This window comes from Sus scrofa, chromosome 9, assembly GCF_054392235.1.
Source record: "Sus scrofa isolate SSC_HxYL_T2T_F1_AM1 chromosome 9, Sscrofa_HxYL_maternal_Yorkshire_Landrace_v2.0, whole genome shotgun sequence".
Taxonomy (NCBI): domain Eukaryota; kingdom Metazoa; phylum Chordata; class Mammalia; order Artiodactyla; family Suidae; genus Sus; species Sus scrofa.
This window is the reverse complement of record NC_139391.1, coordinates 8398423-8423807: the sequence shown is the minus strand read 5'-3', so window position 1 is coordinate 8423807 and position 25385 is coordinate 8398423. Positions and strand designations below refer to the sequence as shown.

The 25385-nt window shown below is 56.9% G+C and overlaps 2 protein-coding genes across 6 annotated transcripts; one reads left to right on the top strand and one right to left on the bottom strand.

Annotated features, from left to right (window-relative positions):
• Positions 1–478: 478 nt before the first annotated feature.
• Positions 479–7493, top strand: UCP2 (uncoupling protein 2). Of its 3 annotated transcripts, none has more exons than XM_084974651.1 (8): positions 479–643; positions 1365–1521; positions 4256–4480; positions 4850–5060; positions 5829–6023; positions 6102–6203; positions 6536–6716; positions 7076–7493. In XM_084974651.1, the coding sequence occupies exons 3-8, from the start codon at positions 4355–4357 to the stop codon at positions 7188–7190; spliced, it is 930 nt and encodes a 309-aa protein (XP_084830777.1). In that variant the 5' UTR covers positions 479–643; positions 1365–1521; positions 4256–4354; the 3' UTR covers positions 7191–7493.
• A 624-nt stretch (positions 7494–8117) lies between these two features.
• Positions 8118–23618, bottom strand: DNAJB13 (DnaJ heat shock protein family (Hsp40) member B13). 3 transcript variants are annotated; one of them, XM_084974160.1, is made up of 9 exons: positions 23504–23603; positions 20281–20384; positions 18913–19074; positions 15064–15221; positions 14074–14187; positions 12764–12877; positions 11560–11636; positions 10789–10947; positions 8118–10628 (listed from the first exon to the last, which is right to left on the bottom strand). In XM_084974160.1, exons 1-8 carry the CDS (start codon positions 23569–23571, stop codon positions 10794–10796), a joined length of 951 nt encoding a protein of 316 aa, XP_084830286.1. In that variant the 5' UTR covers positions 23572–23603; the 3' UTR covers positions 8118–10628; positions 10789–10793.
• Between the last annotated feature and the right edge of the window lie 1767 nt (positions 23619–25385).

The following is a 25385-nucleotide window of genomic DNA, read 5'->3' as shown; positions in this document are numbered from 1 at the left end:
CAGCCTAGATTGGCTCCTTCCTCCCGCCACGGGGCGACTTGAACCAATTGCCAGCGACGCCGGGCCCCGCGGGAGCCCGCTGGCGCCAGGGGAGAAAGCCTGCGGTTTGTCAAGTTGCGGTCGTGGAGTTGGGGGTCGCGGGCTGAGCCCGTGGAAGGAGTGGGTGCTTTTGCACCTGAGCCTCAGGGCGCTGCTAGAAAGAACCCTGGCAAGGGGCCGGGGGCGTATGTGGCCCTGGGCAGCCTCTGCTGCTTTCCGGGCGACAGTCTTGCCATCCCCACAATGAGGGTGGCAGAGCTAGGAGATGACCCTACAGGGGAACCAAGGTTGGGGAGCGGGGGATCGGCTCCCGGAAGTGGGCGTGGAGGGGGGGGGGTCGCAGAGAGAACCCCGGGCGGGGCGGTCTCTGCGGAAAGGCGGTGGCTCGCGGGTCGCGCCCCCGCCCCCGGAGCCCGCAGGCCCCGCCCAGGCCCCGCCCAGGCGTCTAGGTCGCGCGGCGGCTGCTGCAGGTCTCTCCGCAAGCCCCGGCCCGCCACGCCTTCGGATCGTCTTCTCTCCGCTTCGGATCGAGGGCGCTCCCTGGACTCGCCCTCTGCCCGACGACAGACAGCTGCCGGTTCTCCTGAGTTCTCCCTGCGGCCCGGTGAGCCCGGCTCCGGCCCGCCCCGGCCTTGCGCCCGCTGCACCTGCCCCACGCCCGCTACCCGCTCGCCCGCGGGGACCGCGCGCCTCCTTTAATTTCCCTCCTCGTCTCCTCTTTTGTATTTTATTTCTCGGTCTTGTTTCTTTCTCTCTTTCACCCTTTTGCTGTCTTTTCTTCTTTACCGCTCGCGTTCAAATGGCTGTCATTTAAGCCTTCACGCTAACACTGCTTCTCCTCGGCCGGGGTGGGGGCCTTCAGCAATGACCAGAATGACCTCTCCCACCCCAGGCGGCTCCGGGCCATTCCTGGGGCAGTTGTCTGCCTGCAGGAGACTGAGCTGCTTGATGCGGCCCCTCTAACCTCCTCGCAGACCCGATCTGGGCCCTCGTTGATTCCGTCTGTCTCCGCCCCATCGCGACCCCCTCCAGCACTCAGATCCCCAGAGCCTGCTGACTGTGCTGGGCGATGCTTCTGCAGAGTACAGAGTACAGAGTCCCACTAAAGCAGGGTGTGATACCGAGGGAGCAGCAGGAGCGGGAGGGCTCTGGAATCATCCCCCTCAGCTGCCCTGTGGGAAACAGACTCTGTTCCCTGCCCTCTCACCCCCAGGCAAGGACTGAGGGGGCATGTGTGCCTTGGGCCCCGTGGCCCTTTCCTTGCTGGGCTGTGGTCCTTAAAGGCGCATTTCCTTTTCTAAACGCTCCTTTGTCCTCACCCACAGGACACATAGTATGACCATTACGTGTTTCATCTCCCAGCCATCTTCTATGGAAAACCCAAGGGATGGGGCCATGATAGCCACTGGCAGCTTTGAGGAATGGGAGGCCTTTAGAGAAGCTTGATCTTGAAGGCCTCAGTGTGAGACCTGACGAAGCCAGGTAAGAGCCCAGTCTAACTTCGGAGTCTTTGCTGCCTCTGCCCTGTGGTCTAGGGGTGGGGTGGCAGGACGTTAACAAAACAACCAGCGGCACCGCCCCAGTAAAGTCCCTCTTAAGAGTTCACGAAGCACTTCTGTATATCCGTGGTCTCATTCTGGCCCTCAGGCCCCCCCACCCCCCCAACAAGCCAAGGATGGTAATCCCCAGAGGAGGAGATTGAGGCCCAGGTGGTCACCCTGGGAGTCTCAGCAGAGCCAGGCCAGGAACCTCTTGTTCTAACACATGTTGCTGACTCAGGCTGACTGGCCCCGAGACTGAGATTGGTGATCAGCTGTACGTTTTTGGACTTGAAAGCAGTTAATTGCCAGGGACTGTCACATATGATTAACTTTCTGGTTAGGCCTGAGTTTAATTTCATCTTCTTACTAGTCTTTAGCACAGGCCCCTTTGCCTCTGTACCCACGGCTCTTAAGGACCTGACTTGGGCAAACGCAAGGCAACATACAAAATGGCAACTTAAGCCTCTGTGCACTTGTCTCTGAGGTGAGCGGGGGGCTAGGTCTTATTTATCTCTGGCCCTCCCAACACTGCAACCCAGATCAAGGTCAGGAAATGATTAACTCATTCGTCATGTCTCTGATGCCAAGAGAAGGGATGCCATCTGCCTGAACCTTCTCAGGACTGTCACATTGTCACGAGAGGACTTGGGTGTTGGCCTTGCTCCTGAAAGGCCCTGCCTGTGCCTGGGGCTAAGAAAACAGCAGGAAAGAAATGAGTGGGCACCAGGGCAAAGCAGATAGCATGGGCTTTGGCGCCTGCAGACAGGGCTTAGGAAGTTCCTTCACCCGTAAAGTGGAAGCAGGAGCAGCCCCTCACAGGGCTGCTCTGAGGAGTAAGGATGCCAGGCAGAGGGCGACAAAAGGTGTGAGCACCCCTGGGTTAGGGGGATGTCAGGGCAAGCAAACGGGGGATGCTGGAACACCGTCACAACCCCTTCTGCCACCTGAGTGCCAGCCTTCACTGAGCCTCATGTGTGCCAAGCTCCAGGGAAACAGGAAGAAAGGCAGCAGCTGAGTGGGGAGTAGCCTCTGGGTCCCCGTTTGCCCAGCCACCCAGGGTGAGAAGCGCAGGAGGAAGCAGCCCCGTGCGCTCTGTTTCCCTGGGTCCGTTTTCGCAGCTCACTCTCCGCTCATCATTCTCTGGCTCTTTCTCCTGGCCCCGCAACAGGGGCAGCCAGTCAGGCAGGGCTCAGAGCCGCCTGCCCTCGCTGGCAAAGAAGTAAACTCAGGGCCGAGAAGCAGGTCGTCTCCCCCACTGGGGTGCAAGCTCGGCTTCCTTCCTCCCAGGGCAGGGAGGAGACGGTGTCGTTGCAGTTCTGAGAACAAAATGGAGCTTTTGGTTTCCTTTGTCACTTCGCTGCTGTGACCTGCACTTCCCCACCCCCGCCCCTCTTGAAGCCGTGGCCCTTATGCGGGAGAAGAGAACACTGGGCAGAGAGGGGTCAGTTTTATGGGCCAGAGGAGAGAGCAGTGCCTTTGCACTTCCTCTCAGCCCTGAGCATTGCTCAGCATCCTTCGAGGCCTAAGTTCTTTCTGATTACTCACCAGAGTTGGTTGCTCCCTCCTCTGCCTTTTTTTTTTTTTTTTTTTTTTTTTTTTGTCTTTTTGCTATTTCTTTGGGCCGCTCTCGCGGCATATGGAGGTTCCCAGGCTAGGGGTCGAATCGGAATTGTAGCCACCGGCCTACGCCAGAGGCACAGCAACGCAGGATCCGAGCCGCGTCTGCAACCTACACCACAGCTCACGGCAACGCCGGATCGTTAACCCACTGAGCAAGGGCAGGGACCGAACCCGCAACCTCATGGTTCCTAATCGGATTCGTTAACCACTGCGCCATGACGGGAACTCCTTTTTTTTTTTCCTCTGCCTTTTTTTTTTGTTTGGCCACGTCCATCCGTCCATCCGTGGCATGCAGAAATTCCGGAGCCAGGGATCAAACCTGAGCCACAGCAGGGACCATGCAGAGTCCTTAACTGCTAGGCCACCAGGGAACTCCCCAACTTTGCATTTTGAGAGTATGTTTTGCAAACACCAAATCTAGCTTGAATCACCTGCCCAACCCCGTGCCAGACCATAAAGCCCCCTCCAGGATAGATACTGTCTCCTGCATCTCAGTGAACCAGCACTAGGGAGCCCAAGCTGTGTAGGGGCTGGTGGGGATACAACTGGACTGAATTCAAGGGGCTGAACTGATCTTGTTCATTGTCTTCTAAGATCTACACAGTTCCAGGCCCATCGGAACCTCTCCTGCTTCAGAAATTCAGGGCCCGTGGGTTTGTGGCTGTCAGGTCTTAATCTAGCTGAAGCCTTCTCCCGTTTCTGCCTGCCCTGTGGACCAATTTGCAGAATCAGGAATGCGGGCATCCGTGAACTTTGCATCCAGTAGACAAAGGGCTGGGCCGGGCCTGTTGGCGAGGCAGCACTAGGAGAGCTGTGACCCAGACACTCCCTGTGGTGAAAGGGAGGGAACTCTTCACAGAATGTGGACTCAGAAGCAGGAACTGCGTCTCCAGCCCCAGCTGAGAACCCATGGAGCTCACTGCGCCTGGCCCTTGAGGGGCTGCTCTGAGCCCTTGCTGGGGGAGGCGATGCTGCTGGGCAGGGCCTGGTGGGGTAGTGGGGACGGAGGGTCTCACGGTTTGGCGGCTGATGGACCTTCTCTCGCCCTGGCTTAGATTCCGGCAGAGTTCCTCTATCTCGTCTTGCTGCTGAGTGGAGGCGTCTCCTTCTGCGGTTCCTCTGTGTCTCCTGAGAGCTAGCAGGAAATCAGCATTATGGTTGGATTCAAGGCCACAGAGGTCCCCCCGACTGCCACTGTGAAGTTCCTGGGGGCTGGCACAGCTGCCTGCATCGCAGACCTCATCACCTTTCCCCTGGACACGGCTAAAGTCCGGCTGCAGGTGAGGGATGAAGCCTGGGGTTCTGAGGGCGGCTAGTCTGCTCGCTCCCTAAGTCACAGACTCCTCACTGGGGTGGTGGGTGGGGGCTGTAAATCTTTTTTTTTTTTTTTGGCTTTATAGGGCCGCACCCACAGCATATGGAGGTTCCCAGGCTAGGGGTCTAACTGGAGCTACAGTTGCTGGCCTACCCCACAGCCACAGCCACGCCAGATCCCCAGCCCACTGAGCGAGGCCAGGGATCGAACCTGCAACCTCATGGTTCCTAGTCGGATTCGTTTCCGCTGCACCATGACGGGAACTGGGGCTGTAAATCTTAAGAGTGTAGGCTGGCAGGAGATGGGAGGGCAACCGCCTGCCTTGGCCTTGCAGATCCAGGGAGAAAGGCGGGGGCCAGTGCAGGCCGCGGCCAGCGCCCAGTACCGCGGGGTGCTGGGCACCATTCTCACCATGGTGCGCAACGAGGGCCCCCGCAGCCTCTACAACGGGCTGGTGGCCGGCCTGCAGCGCCAGATGAGCTTCGCCTCCGTCCGCATCGGCCTCTACGACTCCGTCAAGCATTTCTACACCAAGGGCTCAGAGCGTGAGTGGGGAGCTGGCCAACAGGCCTCTTGGCCTCTTAGTGAGGGTTGGTCCCAGTTCTTTTCGCTGCACAGGTTCTTTAGGCCCCAAGGACTCTAGGAGGAATTCAGATCAGAGGCCCTGATGCTTCTGATGATTCCGGAACACCTGCTGTGCCAGGGTCCCAGCAGGGCATCATCCTGGGGAGCAGATGGTGGCGTCCCCTTGTTAGAGGAAGAGACTGAGGCTTCCCGGAGGGAGGGGCCGTGGCCAAGGTCACACAGTGAGAAGCCAGGAGACCCTCCCAGGCCAGCCCTCGCCACGTCACCTCCCGAGCAGGCCACGCCCACCCGCCGTTTTACACGCGTGGAAACAGAACTGAGGCCCAAAGGCTGGCTTTGCCCGGGATCGCGTGGCAGGGGAAGCAGGCCTGGGATGGGCACCGTCTCATGAGTCCCAGTCCTCGAGAAAAGCCACTTCTCTCAGAGCCTTGGTTTTCCCGTCTGTCCAGTGGAAAGGATGCAGATTTCTCAGGGCCGATGAAGTAAATGAAAATGTTTTAGGAAAGAAGCATCCCACGCCTTCTGTGTCCCAGTGCCCAGCGAGTCGTAGACACTCCCAGCGATGTTTTTGTGATGCAGAGCGTTCTCTGGGCTGGGCTGCGCTGGGTCCTGGTAGCGAAAGACGAAAGACGAGGGGTCCCAGGGCCGGGGTGGCTGGGGTGAGGCGCGGAGGGAAAGGAGTGGGAGCCCGGCCAGCCGGCCGGCTGACACCTGTGGTTCTCCCTCAGATGCTGGCATCGGGAGCCGCCTCCTGGCAGGCAGCACCACGGGGGCCTTGGCTGTGGCCATGGCCCAGCCAACAGACGTGGTAAAGGTCCGGTTCCAAGCGCAGGCCCGGGCCGGCGGAGGCCGGCGGTACCGGAGCACTGTCGACGCCTACAAGACCATCGCCCGAGAGGAGGGGCTGCGGGGCCTCTGGAAAGGTGTGTGCGCAGCTCTCTCCCCTCCTCCTCCTCCCCTACTCCCTGGCCTCACCCAGGCACCCCCCCTTGCTCCCGTAGGGACCTCACCCAATGTCGCTCGTAATGCCATTGTCAACTGTGCTGAGCTGGTGACCTATGACCTCATCAAGGACACGCTCCTGAAGGCCGACCTCATGACAGGTGGGGCAGGGGAGATGGTACGGGTCTCCCCCTTCCCTCAGCCCAGGAGCCAGTGAGGGCTCCGGGGGCCTGGAGGCCACGTCTTTTCATCCTGTTTCCCCTTTGCCTGTGGAGTGAGTTTCTCTTCCACTGGACCCAAGCCCCGCGGGATGAGTTTCACCTGGCGCAGGGAGGCAGTGAGGCTGGATCGGCAGTGCCCCTCAGGAGAGAGTGCAGCTGGAGTCCCCGTGCCTCTGAAAGCAGACCCTCGGGTCGCGTCTGTCCTGGAGCGACAGGGGGGCATCCTGACTGCCTGACCCCGCCTGACTCCCTGGCGGCCTCCTCTTTGGCAGATGACCTTCCCTGCCACTTCACGTCCGCCTTCGGGGCGGGCTTCTGCACCACCGTCATCGCCTCTCCCGTGGACGTGGTCAAGACGAGATACATGAACTCTGCCCCGGGCCAGTACAGCAGCGCTGGCCACTGTGCCCTCACCATGCTCCAGAAGGAGGGTCCCCGAGCCTTCTACAAAGGGTGAGCTTCCAACCAGCCCACCCAGTTCCCAATCTCCTGTGCCCATCCCCCGGGGCAGAGAACCGCCCACCCCTGCAACCGAGTGGCCACACGTGTCCACCTGTCTCTGACCCTGGTCCGGGTATCACCCAGGCCTTCTCCTTCTCCTAACTCCTTCCTCCGAGGGCTGCTTTCCTGCCTACTTCCTGGGTGTTCAAGGGCAGACTCAGAGGGGGCTCTGTTCACAGCCGCAGCTCCATCCCCTGGGCCCTCCTGACCTCCCTTGGGACAGGGCATCCGGGTTGGACCGGATGCCAGCGCCCGGCGGTGGCGGCGGCGGCAGGTGAGTGAGAGATGAACCTGTGTTTTCTCCCTTCTAGGTTCACGCCCTCCTTTCTCCGATTGGGGTCCTGGAACGTGGTGATGTTTGTCACCTATGAGCAGCTGAAGAGGGCCCTCATGGCTGCCCGCGCTTCCCGGGAGGCTCCCTTTTGAGCCTCTCCTGCTGCCGAGCCGACTGCCTCGGGCTTTGGCTCCTGGCCCCGCTGCCCTCCTCCCGCTATCACCCGTTGCCCCCTTTCCCACCACGTCCCTTCCCGGTCCCCACATTCTCACCCCTCAGTTCTCCGTTGCCTCTCATGGTTTGTCCCCATGGAGTTGACCCCAACTCACACTGTGGGAAGCCTGGCATCAGCCAGGATCTCAAGTCCTCCGTCCTTTGAAAAGTTTAGCCCAACTCTTCATCCTGCCCCACCCAGCCCAGTTAGCACATCACCCATAAAACCAGCTTAATGTTGCTGTCTCCTCTCTCTCTGTTACCAGAGGTCTTGGTCCTAGGACCGTGATGGCACCTGGTGGGCAGGGAGGAGCCCCTTGGAAAGAGGGGTGTGACCCATCTCCCTCAGCAGCCCAATCTGCACGGAGGGCCTCTGGTCCACATGTCCTCCCAGACCAGGCCAGGGCCAAGGGGACCAGCGAAGGAGCAGCCTGCAGTCAGCATGTGGCCTTGCTGTCCCCACAGGCCCCTTGAGCTTTCAGCCACTGGTGCTTGGTGCTGTAGCACCTGCCTCTCCAACCCCCCCCCCCCCCCCCCGGCCCCGCTTATCTGTAAGATGAGTGTTCTGGGAGTTCCTGCTGTGGCTCAGCGGTACCTGTTAGTATCCATGAGGATGAAGGTTCGATCCCCGGCCAAACTCAGTGGGTCAGGGATCTAGCGTTGCCATGAGCTGTGGTGTAGGTTGCAGATTCGGCTTGGATCCTCCATTGCTATGGCTGTGGTGAAGGCTGGCAGCTATAGCTCAGATTCGACCCCTAGCCTGGGCAGGTGCAGGCCTAAAAAGCCAAAAAAAAAAAAAAAGTTCTTATTTGCCCTGCATCCCCAGTGCTTCTTAGAAGACTTAGAGGAACTTGGGAATCTTAGACGCTATGGGCTTATTTTATTCCATTTTACAAATGGGAAACCTGCCTTCCCAAAGTCCCAGGCCTAGTGAGGGCAAGTCAGGCTGCTTCCCTCCCGCACAGCCAACACCCCGAGGAGGCAGGAGAATTGCACGGGGGCAGCTGCAGAACAAACATCTGGCCTCAGCCCAGGGATCTCGCCTTCAGAGTTTAACCCTCACCCCAGGCTAGAGATCCCAGGGAGGTAGTGACAAGCCGGGGGTGTCAGCCTCCCTCTCCCTCTTCCAGGGCTACTGCTGCTTCAAGGGGTGGGGACTTGAGGTTACAGAATCCCAGGGCATCTCGTAGAGCTGGGTCCTTCGAAGGAAGCCACCCAGGCCCACTCTGCAGACGTTTGAGGAAGCCGAAGGCTGAGACGGTTCCACAGGCCAGGACGCGGGAGTCAGCAGTTCAACTGGGACAAGGACTCAGGCTCCTCCCGCAGGGGCCGGTGCTGGGTCCTTCAGGAACCCTGCTGGGCAGCTGTGGGTCCAGGCCCAGAGAATGTGCCCTGCCTTTTGAAGGCATCTGGTGCTACTGTGCTTCCCCACTGGCCTGAGCTGGAGGCTGGGCCATTCGGTGCTTGGGTCCAGGATGTCAGGGCTGTGGAGGAGGACAGCTGGGCTCTCAGTCCCAGGAGGGACAGGGGTGGGTGCCGTCAGCCAAGCCAGGGTGCAGGTGGCAGGGGGTAAATGTGTCTAATGCACCTTAAGCCTCACATTAATTCTGGAGGCAGGCCCTTCACTGTTTGCACCAGAGGAAACCGAGCGGCAACGGGCTGCCCTCGGTGTGTCTGGCAGCTGGTTCCCTCACTAGCCTTGTGTTTCAGTCCCTGGCGTGGACATGAGGCCACCCGACTTCATCGAGATCCTGAGACAATGAACTGGAAAACCGGGTAGGAGCCAGGAGGCCTAGACGGAGCCAGCTCCTCTGCAGGAGCCAGGAGGCCTTAACGCACATCACACACCTGCCATACAGGGTAGCACCGAGGTGCTAACAGTCTCATTAACGGCTCCCCTCAGGCCCGAGACCAGGCTTCCTTGAGAGTCCCTGTGAGGACTTGGTTACGAGCTGCCTCCCTCCTGGCCTGGAGGAGAGCTGGGGTGCCAGAATCCCACAGGGCAGGCCTCACCCAACCTGCTCTCAGAACAGGGCACCTACTACCACCTCTCCACCCAGGTCCCGCCTCAGGGCAGAATCTGCCTCACTCATCTGGTTTCCACGGGACCTGCAAGATAGGGGTTGTAAACGGGCTCAGAGAGAGGAAGCGAGGGGTGCTCAGCTGACAGGTGGAACCCAGAAGTATCTCAGACTCCAAAGCTCACATGCTTTGCTTTTGCTTTTTAGGGCCGCACTGGCGGCACATGGAGGTTCCCAGGCTGGGGTGGAATCGGAGCTACAGCTGCCAGCAACACCACAGCCACAGCAACGCGGGATCCAAGCCGCATTTGTGACCTACACCACAGCTCACGGCAATGCTGGATCCTTAACTCACTGAGTAAGGCCAGGGATGGAACCTGTGTCCTCGTGGATGCAGGCAGATTCGTTTCCGCTGAGCCACGATGGGAACTCCAGGAGCTCACACTGTCCTCCAGCCCCACATAGCAGGTCTGCTCAAGGGCTGATACTGAGCCCTCATTTGAGAAAAGCCCCTTAAGCCAAGATGACGACGCTTTGAGTGGTAGAATCCAAGCACTGTGGACCCTGTGGGGCCCTCTTCTGGCACCTCTCAAGTCACTCCTCAAAAGTGGCCCCCCTCTGTCATAAGCTTGGTCTCACAGCCCAGACCCAGGCTCCGGGGTGGGGGGCCCTCCTGGCGCAGAGGGGCTGCAGGCCGCCTGCCCAGCCCGGAGTCTGGCGCCCCGCGGGCCACGCCGGTGACGAGGCAGAGAGCTCGCCAAGCACTCTCACTGGCAGGAAGCTCGGGGAGGGTTATAGGTGCCACCTTACTAACAAGACAGGTACCTTCTGAGGAGTCAGGGCAGGGCTGAGGGCAGAGCCCAGTCTCCCAGGACCCTGTCTGGAGGCAGCGCAGGACCTAGCGCACAGCCAAGGCAGCGGAGGCTGCACAGCAGGGACGGAAGCCGTTCCCAGGCTTGAGTCCTGGGCGCCGCCTCGCAGCGCAGCGCGTGAGGTGGTGGGACGTGGCCTTCAAGGCTCTGCTGACAGCTTTGCCACTGAGTCCCGTGTGGCCTGGGAAAAGTACCCCGTTCTCTTTGTCCTTCTGTGTTCCTGAGTACAACGTGACTACGTCACCCCAGAGCCTGACGTCGTGTGTCAGGAGAAGCAGAGCTGGTGACACGCAGAGGCCATGCAGCATGGCCCCACTATCGGGATGGGAGCACAGGGGCTCTGAGCCCTCGGGGGCCTGGCCAGGCGCCCACAGCCAGCGCAGGGGCCCAGGTCTTCAGCTTCGTGGGCCCCGGCCCCCCTCTGCCCCACAGTCAGGGCTGTGTGAGGCCCCTCTCCGTCCAGCACACGCTCTCCTGGGTAGAGCTGGAGGACAGGAAAGAGAACTTTATTGTGTCAGTTCAAAGGTTCCATGCCATTCCAGCCTCACCTCAGGCCCGTGCAGTGGGACACCCTGGGGCTGGGGGCGCAGGGGCGCGGTCAGGCCCAGCCGCCGCCTCCTCCCCCCGCTCCAGCCCCAGCCCACCAGAGTTACGTCAGCAGCGCCTGGCGCAGCATCTGCTTCTTCTGGGGTGTGAGGCGGGTGGGGAACTGGATGTCGAAGAAGATGAAGAGGTCCCCCTTCCTGGCGGGCTCCTCTGGCAACGGCATCCCTTCCCCCGGCACCTTCTTGAAGTACTTGGGGCTGAGACGGGCGGATGAGAGGAGGGGCTCAGAGGACGCCCCAGGGCTGCCCTGGGACAGATCCCATCCACCCCTGCCCGCGTAACCTCAGGCCTGGGGGGCAGGCCCCGGCTTCCAGAACTCGGGGGAAGGGAGGGGAGGGGAGGGGTGACTGGCTTGTTCCAGACAACTTGCTCCCTGAAAACCCATTTGCACTGAGTCTCTGATGGGGGACTCCAGGAATCTCATTTCCAATGGGATACAGGACAAGGAGGGAAGGAAAGTGAGCAGGCCCTGGGCTGGGGAGGGGAGCGTGGGGCTGCTGAGCACGCGTCCCACGCACAGCGCCTTGCTTGGGAAAGGGCTTAGTGGAAGCAACTCAGAACTCTGGACGTTCTTGAGGATGAAGGCGGAAGGACTGCTCGCCCCTGGGGGCCTCTGGACAGAAGAAGGCACTCCATTGGCCAGGTAACTGTAGCCCACAGCTTGGCCAGAGTCGCTGCTGGACTTCAGCCTCTCTCACCCCCTTGTGCTGTGTGCAACTTGAACAACTGTATTAGGCTGGCCCGTCTGACACACCCTCTCAGGGCCAGGCAGCCCTTCTGCCTGATGGGGCCCACGCAGACGGACTCACTGGACTATGTCATTGATGGGGATGTTGAGCAGACGGTCATCTAGGGTCTTGACCTCCACGGTGCAGCAGGTCAGAGCCTAGAGGACATGGGGGCCAGAGGTGGGAGTGAGGAAGGTCCCTGTGTCCATCTTTTGTTTTGCTTTTTGTTTTGTTTGTTTTTAAGGCCGCACCTGCGGCCTATGGAGGTTCCCAGGCCAGGGGTGGAATCGGAGCTACAGCTGCCAGTCTACACCACAGCCACAGCAACGCTGGATCCGAGCCATGTCTGGACCTACACCACAGCTCACGGCAATGCCAGATCCTCAACCCGCTGAGCGAGGCGAGGGATGGAACCCGCCAACCTCATGGTTCCTAGTCAGATTGGTTTCCACTGCACCATGACGGGAACTCCCCTGTGTCCATTCTTTATGAGACTATTCAGTGCCAGGCCCTGAGCGGGGCCACAGGAGACAAAAGGATGTTCAAATACCAATAAGTAAGTGAGCCGGGCAACTGCCTGCCCTTAGTTCGATCTGCTAGTAAGACTCATGTGGATACATTTTATGATACAGGGAAGGAAAGGGGTCGGGGTTGGGGGGCGCCTCCCAAACCTTCCAGGGTCGGGCAGGAGGGCCACACACAGTGGTGGCCGCAGCTGATAAAGGGTGAGGATAAGCTGCCAGTTAGACAAGCAGGGGCGACAGTGCTCAGGCAGAGGCCCGGCAGAGACAGCGGAACGGAGGTGTGAAAAGCGCACCAGGCTGAGGGGGCCTGAGTGGCTGTGGCTGGAGAGCAGGGGCTGAGCTCAGCAGGGGCCAGAAGGCGGAGGGCCTTGAAGGCCACGCCAAGGTGTTTAGACAAGAGTGTGGCCAGGTCAGATTAAAAGATGAGTTTGTGGAAAGACCCTGGGGACGTGCCTGGAGGACGTGAGAAGGAAGGCGGGATGGTGGGGGGAACAGAACCAGCCCGGAGGGAGGGCCGTCTGGAGGAGGAAGCGAGAGGACTCAGTGCCTAACCACAGGCGGTGCCGTTTCGTGCCCGGGTTGTGAGGGCGTGGGGGGCCAGGGACACTCAGGAGTGACACAGCCGCCAAGACTTGGTGTGGCCCTTACCATGGTCTGAAGGCCGGCACCAGGTACCAGGGGAGCGCAGGCCCACTTGCCCGGGGGCCTCCCAGGCTTGAACAGACAGCCCACCTCTGGCCCCCCCAGCTCCGCCCACTCACCTTGCCCAAGGGGATGGCGTTCACGAAAAACAGGTCGTCATTCTCCCTGCGGAAGCGAGGGTGTAGTTTCTCCTTGACGATGAAGATGATGTCGGCGGGGATGATGTTGGGACCCTGGGTGAGGAGGCCAAGGCGAGACAGGGGTTAACGGTGCCAAGGGCCTGCCTCTACTGTCTGCATGTCTTCATCTGAACCATGAGAAGATGAGACCATGTTTTCTGGAGGGTCTTTCCAGTTTGGTCTCACAGTCCCTCCTCTGAAAAGCCTACGCTGATCAATCCGGCTCCCCGTCCCCTGCAGCCGGGGTGGGGGGACAGAGGCGTCCTCAGACCATGAGAGGAACGCTGGGCTCGGGGCAGAACTGCCTGCCGGTCTGTCCCGCCAGGCTGCACTGAGCCCCAGAGCCCCGCAGGGCTCTCCTGGGCCCTGGGGGTTGAGAGCAGACTGGCCCCCACCCCCAAGAGCTTCCAGTCTGGTGGGGAAACGGACACGTAGCGAATCCTCAGCAGGCTCAAGACCGATCAGAGAGGCGCTGTCCCAAGGTGGGGGGACAGGGAAGGCTGCCCAGAGCCAGAGCCTGGCAGCTGGATCTTGAAGTGGGTTTTTTGGAAGCAGGTGTTACTGGGCAAAAAAGGGGGCAAGAAGTATGGCAAAGGAATTCATCTCTCTTGGCAATAAGGATAGCATCACTGCCTCTTCTCAACTTGAGGACTCAGCATGCCTTGGACAATCACTCTGTATTTTCATCTAAATAAGCATTTAATTTAAAATTATTATTGGAGTTCCCGCTGTGGTGCAATGGGATCAGCAGCATCTCTGCAGCACCGGGATGCAAGTTCCATCCCAGCCTGGTACTGTGGATTAACGGATCCAGCATTGCTGCAGGGGCGGCGTAGGCCACAGCTGCAGCAGGGACCCGATCCCTGGCCCGGGAGCTCCATAGGCCGTGGGGGCCCAAAGAAAAAACCTTGTGAACAAACGGTTTCTGCGTAGCTCCTAGAGGTGGGCCTGACTCAGAGAAGCGCTAAAGAAAATCAGGGGGAACACTGGTGTTAGGACTCGCTTCTCCTTCCTGCTCTGGTGCCCGTGCCCCGGGCAGGTCCCTGCCTTCTCTGGGCCTCGGTTGCCCACTCGGTCCTGGGGGATGTCCTGTGAGGCTCTGTCCCTCGGGAGGGACATGAGGGGTCGGCTCGCCCACTCTGCAGACCGGCCTCCCTGCCGGACCAAGAACACGCACTGCCTCCTCCCGCCTCGGTCCTCCCACCACGCGGACCCGGGGGACTGGCCCCAGGGAGCAGCCCTCCCCTCACCTGGTCCCCTTCCTTCTCAAAGGTGATTCGGGTGCCCTGCCTCCACCCAGGCTTCACGTCAATGGTGAGGATCTTGTCCTTGATGGTAGAGGAGAACCCGTCCTCGTTCAGCACCTGCGGCGAGACGACGGGGACGGAGGTTTGCCAGGTGGCCTCTAGCAATGGGGAGAAGCTGCCAGAGCCACCCCACGCCCATTCCACTGAAACCAGGAACTTAGGCCAGGATGGCCAGGGCATGACATGGGGCTCGGGTCCGAGGTGCCAAGTGTCACCGTGAGTTGACCAAGGACCCACTCCAGTCCTAGAAACTCACGGCTGTGGCCACTGACAGATACACAGGGAACACACACCCACCTCCTCTCCCACCCCCGCGGCTTCCGCCCGAGCCTCCAGCAGGGCTCTTAATTCCCAAGGGAGAAAGACCACAGAGCCTCACCCACAGCACTCCTCTGTATGTCACCTGTCACCCACCCCCAATCACAGGCCCACATGGGGGCCATCTGTGCAAGGCATGGCTACAACTGGCATCTCCTTTGCCGGGCAAAGGTTGGAGGGGGCCTTGCTCATGTGGACCATGGCACGGGGCTAGCACAGGGCTGGACCCTGAGGCATTGAGGGTCTTCTCCAAGTCCCCTTAGGGACTGTCCCCCAGCCTCCCCCTCCCATGCCCACAGGACACCTTCTTACTCAGGAGGCACACACCCAGGAACCCACAGGGTATGGGCTGGTAACGCCCAGAAGGCAGAAATCACAGGAGACTCCCAGTTTCCTCAGGGATGGGGCTGAACTGAGAAGTTGGGGGCATGCAGGGGGACTCCTGAACTCAGAAAGAACCCCAGCTAATACCCCCGACTGTCCTTTCCTAAGGTCAGATTTTAGAATTCCACCATCCTAGGTCCCCAAATCTAAGATGCCATGATCCCGAGAGAGGCCATACCCGAGGTCTCCGGTTCGGGTCAGAGCGGATAGGAGGAGGCTCGCGGTACTCACCCTTCGGGAGATCTTAATTTTCTTGGTGCAGCCGAAGAACAAGTCCTCCAGAGACAAGTAGAGGTCTCGCTCGATGGGGGGGTCCTGTTTCTTGACCCCGCGACCCCGGAGCCCCCCAAAGTTAAGATCCACCTCATTTCCTTCTGCATCAAAAAACTCTGCAGAAGGTGGGGAGAGGCACGGAGTAAGAGAAACTGTGTCCAGAAACTCATGTTCACGGACAATCCCGCACCGTTTCAGTCCCCGAGTGTAACACCCAGCCTCCCGTTCCCGCCTCACAGGCTCCAGCCCGTTTGTCCTCATAATTACAAGTTAAGCACTAAAGGGATGTTGCCTATAAGCGTAAATTATACATAATGGCCCATCTCTGGGAACCCTGCCTCCCAGGTAATCTGCATCAGCTAAAATACCTTGGTTTAGCTCACAGGAAGCATCCCCACCAGGCCCACCTGGGAATGGTTGCAGGCAAGAAGAAATTACCACATCCCTCTGGAGGCAGACTGGAACCAGGAAATGTTTGACTCCCTCTCCTTCAATTTTTAAAAAATTTTACGAGTTCCCATTGTTAACGAATCTGACTAGGAATCTGACTAGGAACCATGAGGTTGCGGGTTTGATCCCTGGCCTCGCTCAGTGGGTTAAGGATCCGGCGTTGCTGTGGGCTGTGGTCACAGAAGCAGCTCATATCTGGCATGGCTGTGGCTGTGGTTTAGACCAGCGGCTATAGTTTTGATGGGACCCCTAGCCTGGGAACCTCCATATGCCATGGGTATGGCCCTAGAAAAGACAAAAAAAAAAAAAAAAAAAAAAAAAAAAAATTTGGGAGTTCCCGTTGTAGCACAGCAGAAACAAATCTGACTAGTATCCATGAAGATGTGGGTGTGATCCCTGGCCTCACTTAGTGGGTTAAGGATCCAGCATTGCCATGAGCTGTGGTATAGGTCACAGACTTGGCTCGGATCCTGCATTGCTATGGCTGCGGCGTAGGCCAGCAGTTACAGCTCCGATTTGACCCCTAGCCTGGGAACTTCCGTATGTCACAGGTATAGCCCTAAAAAAGCAAAAAAAGCAAAAAAAAAAAAAAATTTTTTTAATTTTTGGCCATGCCCGCAGCATGTGGAAGTTCCCAGGCCAGGGATAGAACCCACCACTGCCATAGCAGCAACCTGAGCAGCTGCAGTGACAACACCGGATCCTTAACCTGCTGAGACACAAGAGAACACCCACTCCCTCTCCTTTTAGTATAAAAGAAGTCTGAATTCTCAGATAAGATGGTCCTTTGTGGAGTTCCCATCATGGCTCAGTGGAAACAAATCTGACTAGGAACCATGAGGCTGAAGGTTTGATCCCTGGCCTCGCTCAGTGGGTTAAGGATCTGGTGTTGGTGGCAGACACAGCTTGGAACCCGAGTTCCTGTGGCTGTGGTGTAGGCCAACAGCTGTAGCTCCGATTAGACCCCTAGCCTGGAAACCTCCATATGCCGCGGGTGAGGCCCTGAGAAGCAAAATATATATATATATATACGGTCCTTTGGGAACCGACTTCTTGGCTTCCTGAATAGAGTCACTATCCTTTGCTCCAACAGCTCGTCTCTGGATTTACTGGCCTGCAGTGCTGCCAGCAGGAGGGTAGGCTTGGTACCATCCTCAGCTGAAGACCCGGTGGTCACCACCCCTTGCCGCTCGCCCTGCCTCGGCCCGACTTTGGCCGCCCTTCATCCTCACTTCGCAATCTCCCTCCGCCCTCAGCTCCAGGGAAGTGCTCCCCAGGAGAGAGAGCAGTGCCCTCTGGTGGCAGGGCCTGGAGGTGCTATTACTTTCGCGGAGGAGGCCGGAGCAAGGCCAGACCTCCCAGCCCTTCCCCAGGCTCCGCCCCAGCCCAGCCCAAGACGAGAGACCTCAGACTCGAGTTTCTATGAAGTCAGTGGCTGAGATGGTGGCGAGGCCACCAGCATGTCCGCAAACTCCTGCCTCGATTCCTTCTGCTGCTGCCCAGCCCTACAGCCAAAACACCTTTGGCAGCCCCACCTCCATCCTCACACAGAGAGCCTGTGCCCTTCCCCGGCAGTGCAGGTGTCCCGCTCCAGTCTCTCGTCTGTGGGAAGGAGCAACACACCTGACCCGCCTTCCAGGTTCGGGTCAGATAACAAGACGATAAGGAACTACAGCTGAGAGCTTGCTGGCGTCAGGTGCCCTTTTTAGCCCTTTGGACTATTATTTGGTCAGCCCAGAGAGGTCAAATAAAACACAGTCCACAGCTAGTAAGGTGGAGAGCCGGGGTCTGGACCCGGGAGGATCTGACTACAGAAACCACGCCCTTAACCATTAGGCTTAATGCTGGACGTGAGGCCCCTCACAGACCGCAGGTCAGGGGTCCCTATCATGATTGAGGTTTTCACAGTGCCAAGGAGAGAAGGTCAGAGGCTGGAACACGGTAATGACCGTAGGCGAGGGAGGGCAAGGCCATGTCACCCTCTGATGTGATGTGATGCGTCACCCAGAGGCCTGTGAATGACCTGGTCCCCTCTTGCACGGCTGGATTCATTTGTTCACCCAGCACCTATGGTGTGGCGGGTCTCAGACACCCCAAAAGCCAGAGCACAGGAAGCCCAGCCCCTCAACTCAGCAGGGAGACGGGGCACAAGAACCCCTAGGCCGAAGCACTGCCTGAGGGACCCCCAAACCATGACCTTGACCTTCCCTAACGAGCAAAACCCCTGTATGCTCTGGTTTTGCTCCTCTGAACAGTCTCTTCTCCATGCACCTGTTCCTAGGAGAGACAGGCCCCTTCTACGGCATTTTTTCTGACCAGAAAGCCCATTTTCATACACATTATCCCATTTGAGAAGAACCTGTGAGGAACGGGCTCTTTAACAATGAGGAAGCCGAGGTTTCAGAGAGTGAAGAGAATTGCCCAGAATCACGTGGCTCATAAGTGGTGGCACATGGATTTGAAACCTGCCCAACTCCAAGTCCTTTGCTTTTTCCAGTCTCACCCGATGTTTACAAACTCAGCTTCCTCTGGCGGACAGGTGAAGGCAGTGCACAGTGGGAGGGGCCTCTGGGGGGGGAGGCAGCGGGCTGCAGCCCACGTCATGTTCACACGGAGAAGAGAAAGAGGAGCTCTTTGAAATGCAGACAGGCTGTGGGAGCCAGGGTGAGAGGGTGGGGGAGCCAGGACCGAAGTCTAGACTCTAGGAGATGCTTAACTGGAGCCATATCTGAAGGAGACGTGTTCTTGCAGGATGAGTCTGAGCCTTGGAAATTGACTCCTGGTCAGTTTGTCTGGGACCCACCCATTCCCGCACTCATCTGACTACCACTTGTACAACGAAATCTTATGCAGCCATTTAAATGAGTAAAGTGGATCTTATACAACTATAATAAGATAACCTTTAAGATACAAGTGGAAAAAAACTGTGTACAATGTGGTCCCATTTTCTTAACAAAATAAAAGACATAAAAATAAACGTAGGCTCCTAAGCACACATAAATGGCTTGCAAAGTGTGGCTGCTTCTGGAGAAGGAAGGGAGGAGTGGAATTCATTTTTCAACACATTGTTTTTTCGGGGTGTCTTGTCTCTTTTTAACCATGTACTGTATATATATATCTTTTCTTTCTTGTTTTTGGCTGGGTCAGCAGCATGTGGAAGTTTCTGGGCCAGGGGTTAAACCTGTGCCACAGCATCAACCTGAGCCACTGTAATGACAATGTCAGACACATAACCCGCTGAGCCACACGGGAACTCCGATATATATTTCTTAAAGTAAATGAAACTACTCAAAGAAAAGCACCTTCTACAGCTGTGTCCCTTCCAAGTACGGCAAAGGGACAGGCAGGATCTCTTACCATTAAAGGGGTTGTCTCCGCCGAAGAACTCGTGGAAAACCTTTTCAGGGTTGCCGTGGAAGACGTAACCAGTCGTCCATGGGGTCTGCGATCCAAACTCCAGGGGAATCCCGCCCTTCAGGCCCTCCTCTCCGAACTTGTCATAAATGCCTCTTTTCACAGCTGTGGATATGTGTCGCCTTGAGGCGGGGTTGGGGGGGGGTCCAGCATTGGGGGCTGGGGGAGCTGGAGGGCTGGGAAGGAGAAGGATGAGGGGCAGAGAAGAAGGCGTGGGGCAAAAACAGGAAGATCCCGAGCCAGAGATTGAACTGGTGCCGTAGCAGTGACCAGAGCCACCAGAGTGACAATGCTAGATCCTTAACGCACTGTGCCCGAAGAGATCCGCCCACCCCCGTCTTTTTATCCCTTTTTTGAAAACAAAAAAAGCCTATTTCTAAAGTGGCTGCCATCTGGGAATCTTTGGAAGGTGACTCTAGAGCTTAGGGGTTTAATTTCATCATACGGCCCTGCAGCCCAGAGGAGAGATGACAAAAACTAAAACTCGGCTGGGGGCGAGGTGGGGACCGGAGATGAAACCAGCAGATGAGAATCAGGCTGTCATCCTAGGATTTGGCTTAACCCAGTTATTGTAGCTACTGTTTTATGTGGGGTAAAGAGAATCCCAGAACCTTGAGATTTTAGAATATAAGAATTTTAGAGCTTCTAAATTCTAGAGCTTTGAAATCCTAGAGTCCCAAGTCCTGAAAACTAGGAGCTGGAGAAACCTTATGTTTTTTTTTTGTTGTTGTTGTTGTTTTTTTTGCCTTGTCCATGGCGTATGGAAGCTTCTGGGCCAGGGATTGAACCCACGCCACAGTAGCAACAATACTGGATCCTTAACCTGCTGCAGACAAGGCCTTGGGGGAACCCGCATGGGCACTGCCCCAGGCAAGGGTAGGGAATCACTTTCCCCACTCTTGTGGTTTCCACGGGGGAAAGATTTCCCAGTTACAGGCCTCTCTCTGCCCCGTCCTCAGGGAGAAGATTTGGCTTCTCGGTAATCTGGGAACAACCGGGTATGTCAGACTTGGGCTCAGCCTTCTTCTCTGGGCAGCAGGCTTCTCCCTCAGCGTCTCTGCAGGGGACAGGCGGGGGCGCCTGCCCCAGGTCCTGCACCGCCAAGACTCGGGGAGCAGGCCAGCTCATCCGGGGCTCTCCCGTGTCTACTAAGAAAGGCAGCTCTCCGCCCTCTTTTCTTTCCCAGTTCGCTCAGCTGCTGGGCAGGGAGGAATCCTCTCCGTGAGGCCCCCTCAGAGCGCCTGCCACCCAGAGGCTCCAGGAGAAGTGGGACAGAGGAGCCGCCCTCCATGCTCAGCCCCAGCCACTCACGGTCGCTCAGCACATCGTAGGCCTCTGCGATCTGCCTGAAGGTCTCTGCCGAGGATGGCTCGACGGACCTCAACGGGTGGTTCTTGAGAGCAAGTTTCCGGTACCTGGAGGAGGAAGGGTTGACATCCTGAGGCTCAGACGGTGATTCAGAGCGGCTCTGCTGTCTGCTGCCTGGTGGCCTCTAAGCGCTTTGATGATCCAGGTAAACGTCAGGACAGTGGCGGCTCAGATCCCCGGGAAGAGAACCTGGTGTCGGGGGCAGAGCTGGCTGACAGCCCCAGCAGCTGCACCCCGGCCATTGCGCGGAGGCCGCTCCCCGTTGAGGTCTAAGCTTGGTGGGGAGCAGAGCTGGCCCAGCCCTGCAGGACCTAGACCTGCTCCAACGTGCAGCCTCTGCCCGAGGGCTTCCCATCAGCCTGGATGAGCTCGGCTCTGAGCCGCGCCACGACCCGCCCTCCCCTTCTCCTTTCACAGGCGTCAGACCTGCGCTGTGGTCTGGAGGCCCCGGCACACGCCTGCTCCCCCTTCACCCTCCCGGGTCCTCCCTCCATACACGTCTCACGCATCTAATCCTGTTTAGATGCCTGAACGGACACACGGACTTCATGGGAGGATTAGATAAAAATAAGGTATCAGTAAAAAATGGAAAAAAAAAAAGGGGGTGGGGGCGGCTACAAGAGAGGCCCTCAGTGCAGGTCGGGTCTTCTCTGTCTCCCACTTCTCTGCTCGTTCTTTCCCCCAGTTGTTTTTGTTGTTGTTGGTTTTTGTCTTTTTGCCTTTTCTATTTTTTTTTTGGCTTTTTTTTTTTTTTTTTTTTTTGCTATTTCTTGGGCCGCTCCCGCGGCATATGGAGGTTCCCAGTCTAGGGGCCCCATCGGAGCTGTAGCTGCCAGCCTACACCCCAGCTCACAGCAACGCCAGACCTTTAACCCACTGAGCGAGGCTAGGGATCAAACCTGCAAGCTCATGGTTCCTAGTTGGATTCTTTAACCACTGAGCCACGATGGGAACTCCCTTCTTTCCCCCAGTTCTGCATCTTCCCAATCCCAGCGTTCAGTGACGCCACACTGGCAGCATCCGAGGATCTGCACCATCAGGTCCCGGAGGAAAGAGGCACAAGCCTGGGATTCTTGGTGAGTTTAAGGAGGGACCACGCACCCAGGTGTGAGAGGCGGAGGGGGAGCCACAGGGGACAGCACAGTCCCATGAGGCTCGGAGCCCCGAGGTGCCCTGAGGGTCCATGAGCCACTGCAGTGAGGGGAGGGGGCGGTGACTGAAATCCCGCAGGATAGAGTGGCGGGGGACAGGGCCTTGGGAAAAGCTGGGATCTTCAGTTCAGGGACAGAGCCTACCCGAACAGATCCCAGAGGAAGCTGGGAATAAATACCCCGGCCCTACCCTCCTCCTTCCCAAGCTCCAGACCCTGAATCTGAAAAGCTGAGTATCTCCAAGTTCTCCCTCGTCACATTCACCCACATCCATCAGTCACCACGGTACGACAGCTTCTCCCCTCGCTTTTTTTCTGCTTTTTAGGGCTGCACCTATGGCATATGGAAGTTCAGAGCTACAGCTGCCGGCCTACACCCCAGCCACAGCAACACCAGATCCCGGCCGTGTCTGTGACCTGCACCACAGCTCATGGCAATGCTGGATCCTTAACCCACTGGGCGAGGCCAGGGATCGAATTCGAATCCTCATGGATACTAATCAGGTTCTGAGCCACAATGGGGACACCTCTCTCTGCCCTTCTCACTCACAGCTCTCCCTCCTGCTCCCACGAGAAGCTCTCCCTTCTTTCCAGGCTCCAAACTCCACACACTGCGCAGCTCATGCCTTGGACATTCTCCTCCCTTTATGTGGGATGCTCAGCCCTCTTCAGCCCCTTCCATCACCTCCTGGCAAATATTTATTCATCTTTCCACATTCAGTTCAGGGATCTCCTCCTTCAGGAAGCCTTCCCTGACTGCAGCCTCCACTCTATATTAGACTCCCCTTACTGCATCCCCAGTGCCTCTGATCCCGGTACTACGCATGCGGTGCTCCAGTTATTTGACAGGCCTGCCTCTCCCACCGGCCTGACTTCCTCCAGGAGCCGTGTTCAGGTCTCTCTGTCCTCGGTCCCTAGCACCAAGTGCAGTGAGGAAGTGACTGATGCGAACTCACTGTCCCTTGAAGGCAGCCCATCTCACAGCGGGACCACTCTGAGTTTTAGGCAATGCTTCCTTTTACTGAGCTGGGTCTGCTATCCTGCGACTCTGCCTCCATCCACAAAGGCCCTGGCTCTGCCCCTGGGGGCCTTATAGATAGAATCTGCCTTGAGACTTGCCTCTCAGGACTGTTGTGAGGATTAAATACAACAACGAGGGAAGGTTCTCAGAACAGCGTCCACACAATCAGTGTAGGTGCTATCACTACCCAACCTTAGCTGAATTGTCCTAGATTCTTTTTCCTTACCCACCAAGGATCCAATTAACAGCCAAGTCCACTCTCTTCTCTCTCCAGCCCATTGCCCTGCTTCAAGCCTCATCTTTTGTCTTGATTATCACAACAGCCTCTGAAGGGGCTTCCCTCCTTCCAATAGAGCTTCTGCATACATTGCATGTCCCTTCCGTAACGCTCATCAGGCCTGCTGTGACTTACTCAATATCTGCATTCACCAACAAAACTAAACCGCATCTCTGTGTGACTCAACGATTGTCTCTTCAGCGGCTGAGACTATACTGAAGCCATTTAAATAGGCACTGGGTAAATACTTGTCAAAAAGCAGTTTTTTCGGAAAAACGTGTTGATTCCTGTCCTCCATATTCTTAGAAATACCTCAAAGTCCATGAGACTTTGTGAAACTATTCAGAGATGTAATTTATTCAATGCCAAAACCCCATGTGACAGCCAGAATAAAACTTGTAACACGTCCGTTTGGCTAGGTCAATCTCCTGTTCACAATCCTTTGGGTCTCCAGAATATTAAAGATGAAATCGCCTTTGTTCCAATGTTATTGCTAGGAAAACCGAGGCATGCAGGAGAGCAGATGGGGTGAAACGGGTGAAGGATGGTGGACTGGGAGCCCTGACCCAGCAAGAGATGGGATGCAGGTGTGTAAGGAGCAAGAAAGAAACCAAGTGTAACAACTGCCCTAAGCTGTGCAGGAAAGCTCGGTTTGGAAGAGACGAGGGCGGGGCCTGCCCCAGCAGAACCCAAAACTCTCACTCCCATCCCAACTTACGCGTTCTTGATCTGGGCATCCTCTGAATTGCGAGTGATCTGGAGCACAGCGTAATAATCCTGGCCCATAGCTGGCTGGGTGTCAGTGGGTGGATAGTCCTGACTCCAGCAGGTCTGTTAGTCTGCATTCCTTGGTTGCTCCTGACAACCGCACAGGGGCACTCTGGGAGTTGTAGTCCTTCCTAAGAAAACTGCCTTCTCAGCTCTGCTTCACAGAAAAGAGCATGAAAGGATTGAGAACTGGGACTGATTCTGTGAGCTTGAGAAGGGTCACAACTCACAAATCAGAGTTTCTGGAGTTCCTGTCGTGGCTCTGTGGTTAATGAACCCAACTAGCATCCATGAGGACACGGGTTCAACCCCTGGCCTTGCTCAGTGGGTTAAGGATCTGGCGTTGCCATGAGCTGTGGTGTAGGTCGCAGACACAGTTCAGATCCCGAGTTGCTGTGGTTGTGGTGTAGGCCGGCAGCTACAGCTCTGACTCAACCCCTAGCCTGGGAACCTCCATGTGCCGCCGGTGTGGCCCCAAAAAACAAAAGACAAAAAAAACCAGAAAAAGTAAAAGAAAAAAGAAATCAGAGTTTTAAAGGAGAGTAGTAATTAGTTTTAATTAAAAGTTTAAAAAAAAAAAAAAAAAAAAAAAAAGCCCTAGTGGCTCAGCAGGTTAGGGATCCAGCATTGATACTGCTGTGGTGTGGGTTCAATCCCTGGCCCTGGAACTTATGCATGCCATGGGCTCAGCCAAAAACAGTTTTCTGACAAATACATTTGACTAGTTTCTTTTTAAATTTATGGCCACACCCACAGCATATAGAAGTTCCCAGGCCAGGGATCAAATCTGAGCTGCACCTGTGACCTACACCACAGCTGCAGCAATACCAGAGCCTTAACCCACCGCACCAGGCTGGAGGTCGAGCCTGGGCCTCCTCAGCGACCTGAGCCACTGCAGTCAGGTTCTAAACCCACTGCACCACAGCAGGAACTCCACACTTGGCTAGTTTATAAAAATACATCTTTACCTTAGGATGCTTTTAGATTTTCGGAAACGTTGTGGAGACAGTGAAGTTCCCATACACCCGCCCCTGGGTCCCCCCATCATTAACAGCTCCCGTGTAAGAATGTGGTGTGTCTGTCACAAATCGTAACCACTATCCAGACACCATTTATGGCACAACTCCCTACTTTGATATTCAGATTTCCTAGTTTTTAAACTAAAGCAGTTTTTGTCGTTGTTGTGATTTCAGTTCCAAGATCTGATCCAGGACAGCGGCACTGTACTCGGTTCCTGAGGCTCCTCCTGGCTTCCACTGTTTCTCAGACTCTCCTTGGTTTTGATGACTTTGACACTTTAAGGAGCGTTCGTTAGGTATCTTGCAGAATATCTTTCAGTTGGGTTGGTTTGACGTTTTTCTTAGGACTTAGACTAGGGTTGGGGGGTTTGGAAGGAAGACCACAGAGATGAAGTGCCACCCGCATCCCATCAGGTCACAGGTACACAGCATCCACACGACCCTGGCCATCCGCTGAGGCAGCGTTGGTCTGGTGTCTCCTCGGGAAGTTACTATCGTTTCCTGCTTGACTGCACCCTTTGGAAGGAAGTCACTTTGCAGCCCACCCTTAAAGGGTTGGGAGTTCCGCTCCACCCCCCAGGGCGGCAACTCCGTTTTCCACTCACATCCCACACTCCGTCACCAAGCTCAGACCACTTTACCTCCTAGAGGGCTCTTGAGCGCCTCCTCTGTGCATCCTCCTCCTAGCCATGACCTTGTAATTGCAGACAAGCCGCATCTGCGGCCTCCACCACAGCTCACAGCAACACCAGATCCTTCACCCACCGAGCAGGGCCAGGGATGGAACCCGCATCCTCATGGATACTAGCTGGG